The sequence below is a fragment of the Martes martes genome, assembly GCF_963455335.1.
Source record: "Martes martes genome assembly, chromosome: 8".
In the NCBI taxonomy this organism is placed as follows: Eukaryota; Metazoa; Chordata; class Mammalia; order Carnivora; family Mustelidae; genus Martes; species Martes martes.
In genome coordinates, this window is record NC_137895.1 from 10,906,241 (window position 1) to 10,913,330 (window position 7,090).

Genomic DNA, 7,090 nt, shown 5'->3' on the forward strand with positions numbered 1-7,090 from the left:
TCTGCCTTGCGCATAGGCACCTCTAGGCAGGCCAGCACTGGTCTACGGTCTGAAATTCTGCATACCCTCTCCTGAATTCTTAAAGATGCCGTGACAGCATCACTGGGCATAACCCTGTGCATTTTCTCTGGATGTTGCTTTCTGACTGTTACAATAAATGAACTTTCCTAGATCTTGGTCAGGACCATGGTGCTCAGGTGCCAGATCCTCGGCTCTGCCACTGGTCCCCTCTCCTGAAGAGCGAGCCTGCAGAGTCATTTGCGTTGGTCCCAGGGGCGCACTAACATCCCTCATGCTGGGCCGGTAGCCTGTGCTTGCTGGAGATGGCTGGGTCGGTTGCAAGAAAACAAGCCAAAGGGAGGTGGGCAGGGCGGGCTGGGGTGGGGAGCATTTCACCGTCTTACTGGGTAGGACACGTGGGTGGCTGGAGCACTTTCCTCGCCCACCCCAGCAAAGGCGTCCCCGGACCCTCGTCTGTTTCCTGGCTGTGGCTCTCTTTAGACGGGTTTCCTTCCCAGGCCCAAGTGTGCCAGAAATCCCCATGGACTGGGTTCCAGGGGACCCGGCCTGCAGGCCCTGCATGGCCACAGGTCTCTTCATGACCTGGAAGAAATTGCTTCTCTGTGTCAATCTCTTTCTTCTCATCTGTTAAATGGGGACACTAACCCTCTGCCCTTGAGTTATGTCAGGTGCGCTGATAATATGGGGGCAGCATCTGTGCTGTGCATGTGTGCGGTGTGGATGGTCCCTTAAATAGAATCTCCACCCCTCCTTACTTGCTGCAGGTCACCATGGGGATAGCTGCCCTGGACCTCCTCTGCGCAGGGCTCCTGCTCCCTCTCTTGGTGTTTGCGGTCCCCACCGAGGAGCCCTCCTCTGGGGATGCGGTGGCCTCGGGTGCCCCTGGGTACTGTCAACGGTGCTGTGACTCTGAGGACCCCCTGACCCCTGCCGATGAAGCAGTGTCATCGGCCTCTCCATCTGCCCTCCCATACCTGCTGCCTGAGGTCAGGCCCTATATTAACATCACCATCCTGAAGGGTGAGTAGCCCCCTCTCTCCCAGTGGCTCAGGCTAGACTGGCCTGGCTGGGGATGGGGAGGGCGTGGAGCCCTCTCCTTGGGCTGGGGTCAGTGAGGGGGAGGGAACAGGAAAAACCCGGACAGAAAACTGTCCCAGACCCTTTCTGTCATTCATTTATTTATTGAGCAGCTACTATGTGCCAGGACTGTTCTGAGATCTGAGGATGGAGCATGAGCAAACCAGACAGAAGTGCCGACTGCCGTTCTCATGGGAGAGGCAGAGCATGAGCAAAAAATATATTACCCAAGTTAATGAGACAGAATGTTTGATAAAGGGGATGGCAGTGCCAAGGTTGAGGAGGGTAAGGGGCATCAGGAGTGCAAAGGGAATAAGTTGCAGGGAATAGGTTGCAAATTAAATGGGGTGTCAGTTCATTGAGAAGGTGAGGGAGAAGCCATGTGGCTGTCTGAGGAAGAGTAGTCCAAGGAGCATGAGCAGCAGGTGCAAAGGTCCTGTGGTAGGATTGGGCCTGGTGTGTCTAAGGAGCAAAGGGCAAGAGGAGGAGCTGAAGTTGGAGATGCAACAGGGGCAGGGTCAGACTTGGGTTTCCCTGAGTGGGAATGGGAAGCAGGGGAGGGTTCGAGCAGAGAGACCTGGTCCCACTGGGGCCGCAAATGGATCTCTCTAATGTTTCATGGAGAATGGCCGGCAGGGGACAAGGGTGGAAGCAGGGAGATCTATGGGCAGCCACTAGGGCTATCCAGGCGAGAGCGGGCTCCCTGTCCTCGAAAATCAGGAAGAGGCTTCTGCTGCTGGGGGCTGTGAACAGCTAGGGCTGGGGCCAGGCCCTGGACACCCTTCACCTGGGGTTGTGTGGCCAACCACCCCAAGAGGTCAGTCCTTGGTCATTGTTCCCATTTTGCAGAGGGGGAAACTGAGTCTCCAAGCAGGGAGGAGCTTTCCCAGGAGCACACAGCTATAAAGTGCAAAGCCAAGATCTGTCCCTGAGGACTCGGGCCACTCCACCCTCCCGCCAGAGGTCGGCTGGCTTCTGAGAACTCCGTCCCCTTGGGTTTCATGGGGGAGGACACCTCCCTTCCTCCAGCACCCCATCTTCCCCAAGGCCCATAGAGCCCCTGCCTGAGGCTGAGGAGCTGCCTGGCCGCTGGAGGTACTTCCTCCACACGGTCTTCCTAAAAACCCAGGATGAGGAGGACACCCTTGGGCCAGCCTTCACTGTCTGCCAGTGCGGGTGGACACTCGGCTGTGGCAGGAGGCCCCTGGCTGGCGTCAGGAGTCCTGGGGTCCCGCCCCAGCTGCTCGCTCCCTCACTGTGCGGGTCAGGCTGGTCTCTCTGTCCCTGGCTTGCCACCTCCTTTGTAAAAAGGAAAAGGTAGGGACGCCTGGGTGGCTCAGTTGGTTAAGCCGCTGCCTTCGGCTCAGGTCGTGATCCCGGGGTCCTGGGATCGAGTCCCACATCGGGCTCCTTGCTCAGCAGGGAGCCTGCTTCTCTCGCTGCCTCTGCCTGCCTCTCTGCCTGCTTGTGTGTACTCTCTCTCTGACAAATAAATCAATAAAATCTTAAAAAAAAAAAAAAAAGGAAAAGGTAACCCCTTCCTAGGACCACCGTTCACCCCCCTCCCTCAGGTCTGGGGCAGGGAGGTGCAAACTGTAAAGTGTGGTGCATGCAAGGAGGTCCTTCTCCACTGAGGCTGTGGGGCCAAACCGCTGCAGAGCTGGGGACCCCCTTCTCCCTGCTTCTTTCCAGGCTTTTCCCCCAAGGGTCTATGCCTTCCCTTTCGCTCTTTCCAGCGATATTGCTGAGGTCACAGGAGACACTGGGAAGACAACAGGGCTGTACGGGTCTCTCAAAGGGGAGTGGCTGATGGTAGGAGTTCTGGCGGTGTGACAGGCGGCAGGGAAATGCTTGGGATCAGGTACCTCAAGACATAGGGGGTTCCCTGCTCCTTCTGTGTTCAAGGTCAGCCTGGAACAGAGGCTGGGCAGAGGCGTGTGTGCCTAAGGATGAGGTTGGATGTTGCCGGAGCCCCGGGCAGTCAGGGACAGGCCGAGCGTTGCTGGGTGGACCCTCCTGCTTCATATTGGAAGTCCGTAGGGTGCTCCCCCATAGGACATTTTGTCAAGGGCCCAACATCAGCCCTGTGAGGTGGACAGATTCCTCTTCAGGACAGAGACAAAATACCCGAGACCGTGACTGTGAAATGCCCCAGTGGGACATAACACTAACCAAGGGCTGCCTGGTTCCGAACCAGGGCCTCTCCCTTCAGGTACGAGGAGGCTTTTTCTTGGCTCCTTCTCTGGGTCAGAAATGCAAAGTGCAACTCAGCTGCCAGAGAGAATGAGCTCTTGCCATTTGCAACAGCATGAGTGGAACAGAGGATATGCAGCCGAGCGAAATAAGTCAGTCGGAGCAAGATGAATGCCATACGATTTCCCTCATATGCAGAATTTAAGGAACAAAACAGATGAACGTAGGGGAAGGGAAGGAAAAAAAATGAAATAAAATAAGAGGAAAACAGAGAGGAGACACACCATAAGAGACTCTTCGCTCTAGGGAACAAACTGAGGGTCGCTGGAGGGGAGGGGGTGGGGGAACGGAGTCACTGGGGGATGGGCATTCAGGAGGGCATGGGATGTCATGAGCCCTGGATGTTCTGTGCAACTGATGAATCACTAAATTCTACCCCTGAAATGAATAAGACACTGTATGTTACTTAAATTCAATTTAAATTAAAAAAAAAAGAAAAAGAAAAAGAAATGCCAAGTGGGTCCTGCACCCGCTACCTCTCTGCTGGAGTCAGGCTGGGTGTAGTGACTCTTGGGGTTTGGGCCTGGCTTCCCAGGGAATGTGATCACACCTTCACTGGATGGGGAGGGGAACGGGCGGTGGAAGACAGAGAGCGTCTTGGGTCTTGCCCCTCCTGCTTCTCCTGAGCTGTATGACCCTGGGTGAGTCACTGAACCTCCCTGTGAGTAGAGATGGTCACGGTGTCTTCTTTAGAGGGGCGTTCAGTGGAGCGATGCCCAGTATGCAGTAGGTGCTCGGTACATGCTGGCTATTCTCTGGCCTTCCTTCTCGAGGCAGGGGCAGGACCCTTTGCAAACAGAGGCAAGGGTGCCGGCCCTGACTTTCCCCTTCTTGTCCCCACAGGTGACAAAGGGGACCGAGGCCTGCTGGGCACGCCCGGGAAGCTGGGCCGGGAGGGTCCCCGGGGGGAGCGTGGCCCGCAGGGCACCAAGGGCGCCAAGGGGCAGGCGGGCAGCCCCGGGGGCCCGTGCCAGACGCGCTTCTCGGCCTTCTCGGTGGGCCGCAAGACGGCCCTGCACAGCAGCGAGGGCTTCCAGCCGCTGCTCTTCGACACCGTCTTCGTCAACCCCGACGGCCACTTCGACCTGGCCGCCGGCCACTTCGTCGCCCCGCTGCGTGGCCTCTACTTCTTCAGCCTCAACGTCCACAGCTGGAACTTCAAGGAGACGTACGTGCACGTGGTGCACAACGAGGACGCAGCCGTCATCCTCTACGCGCAGCCCAGCGACCGCAGCATCATGCAGAGCCAGAGCGTGATGCTGGCGCTGGCGCCTGGCGACCGCGTCTGGGTGCGTCTCTTCAAGCGCGAGCGGGAGAACGCCGTCTACAGCGACGACGTGGACACCTACATCACCTTCAGCGGCCACCTCATCAAGCCTGAGGACGATTAGCGGCCCCCGGTGGGGCAGCCTCGGCCCCAGTGTGGGGGGATCTGTGGGCAAGGTTGTCCTCCATAAAGTGGGCCCCCGGGACTGGCATTCTGGGTGGGCTTTCTCTTCTTTCCTTCCCTCCATCACCTCTCTCTCTTCTCTTGGACATATTTTAAGAAGCACACTAACCTGAATATTCTAGAACTTTCCCAGCCTGCGAACACGGCAGATTCTGATTCTGGTTCTGAAGTGGGCGGCGTTCAGGGTTCTGCACGTCTAAGAAGTTCCTGGATGTAGTTGGTGCTGCTGGTCCAGGGACCTGCCTTGAGTCACCAGATTCTAGACCTTTCACAACATTCTGGAATCTTCCTAACATTCTAGACTCTTCCCAAATACTTCACTTCTCTCATCTCTCCAGGACCCCCACTCCCACCCCTTTCCTCTTGCTCCTTCTACCTTCTCTGTCCCTCTCGTGCACCCCACTTGTGCCACGGTTCCCTTACTCATTCATCAAACGCTCACTGAGCACTCACTCTGTGTCAGGCTCTGGGGAAGCTAAGGTGAGACACAGGCCCTGCCCTTGGTGAGTGCCCAGCCCAGCCAGGGTGGGGAGACACAGGCTCAGGAAACCAGACCCAGAAAAATGCACAGGGCTCTCGTCACAGAAGTCTGTGTCTGGGAGTTCAGCCACCGTGGGCCGTCCTTGTCTGCAGGTCCCCAAGGTGGATAGAGTCCCTTGTCCATTCCTTTCCTTCCTGCCTAATGCCCTTCATTAGCAACCCCAGAAGGGCCTTGGTCAGGGCAAGGGTGCTATGAGGGGAGGGTCCAGGGGCCTGCGGTATTTGGGGGTGAAGAGGGCCCTTGGGAAAGGGAGCCCAGACCCACATCTCCCCACATGTCAGGTACGGCAGCCCGCGAGGACTCCTCCCCTCCTCACACTTCCCCTTCCCCATCCCCAAGGCGCCTGGCCTCGGTTCTCCCAGGCTCCCAGCCGCCGTCAGACACTGACATCGTCCCCAGGTGCTCTCTGACCCTCCTTGGCCCTTCTTGCCGGCCCAACGTCCCTGGCTTTCCAGGCCTGGTTAAGGTGCTGAGGCCCTGGTGGGCAGCTCGTGCCCGGCACAGAGCCTCCTGTGGCCAGATGCCACCGTGACACATGCCACCGGGCCATGGGCCAGGCTTTGGACCCCTCAGCAGGTCTAGGGAACTGAAGCAGGCAACATCCCAGGTCAGTTGGGGGGAACCTCCTCTGAGCCATGAGTCCAAGCCAGGCACTGGGAGTGACCAAAGCCAAGGAAGGGACATCAGGCCTTCTGTCCTTTCTCCCTCTCCCGGGGTGGGGGAGCCTGGTGGTCTCCGGTCTTCTTGTCCCCCATCCCAAGTGGCCTGAACCTCTCTCCAGAGGGAAATGGCTGCTTCCTGTTGGTGCTGATGCTGACCGCGGGGCAGAGGCGCCCCGGGCAGTGGTCTCTGGTGCTCACTTGTAGCCGAAGGATTCAGGGCTCAGTGATGGGGGGCTGGCAGCAGGACCTGACCCCGTGCCGTGAACGCTGGTGCTATACCCCCACTCCACGCCTGACTTCGCCCCTGTCCTGCTTGTCTGGAGTGATTAAAGTGTGTCTGTCTTTTTGGCAGTTTGGGCTGGTTCTTTCTGCTCAGCTCCCTGTGCCCCTCCTCAGGAAGGCAGCCAGTCCCGGTTCTGCTGGGGGCCCCGCCGCAGGGCTCCCCTCCATGGGCTCCCCATCCCACGCGGCCCCCTCGGTCACTCATCAGCTGGTAGGCCTTGGAGTGAGTGGAGCCAGGCTCCGAGCCGGCTGGGCCGTGCACTGTCTGTGGCCTCAGGCCAGGCCCCATACACCTGAACCTCCGTTTCCTTGTCTGTAAAATGGGGATGCAGAGAATCTACCCCAGGGGGTGGCCATGAGGATGAGAAGAGTGATTGCCTGTTGTTTGAACCACACCCACTGAGTGCCTGCTGTGTGCTGGGTACCCCGCTAGGCGTGGAGACGCAGGGCGAGCCCAAGCCATCCTCTTGCCTTCGAGAACGCTGTGGAGCCTACATTCCAGTGAATCACTTGCAAGTGCCGAGCCCCGCAGGCCCTACTTGGGGACTCTTGTCTCATGGTTTGTGTTTAATATTTACGAGAGAACTGTTGGCTGTTCTCTGGAGGAAAACACAGCTTCATCCGACAGCGGACTGGGTTCTGACTTTCCAAGCTAGCGTGGTGACTCCTCACATAAATCTGTTTACGTTTGCAGTGACCCCTATCAGCTGACCCGACACACTCAAGGCACCTTTGTGTGTCCCTATGGCTGTGCTTGGTGGTGTTCTGGGCACCGTGTGCAAGATACAGCTATAAGGAATGAAG

General features: G+C 57.8%; 1 protein-coding gene across 1 annotated transcript; it reads left to right on the top strand.

The window, feature by feature from the left end:
- Positions 1-791: 791 nt before the first annotated feature.
- C1QTNF6 (C1q and TNF related 6) lies at positions 792-6,348 on the top strand (the record flags this gene model as incomplete). The annotated part of the gene is made up of 2 exons (XM_080812458.1): positions 792-1,041; positions 4,195-6,348. 2 exons carry the CDS (start codon positions 792-794, stop codon positions 4,740-4,742), a joined length of 798 nt encoding a protein of 265 aa, XP_080668584.1. The 3' UTR covers positions 4,743-6,348.
- Positions 6,349-7,090: the final 742 nt, after the last annotated feature.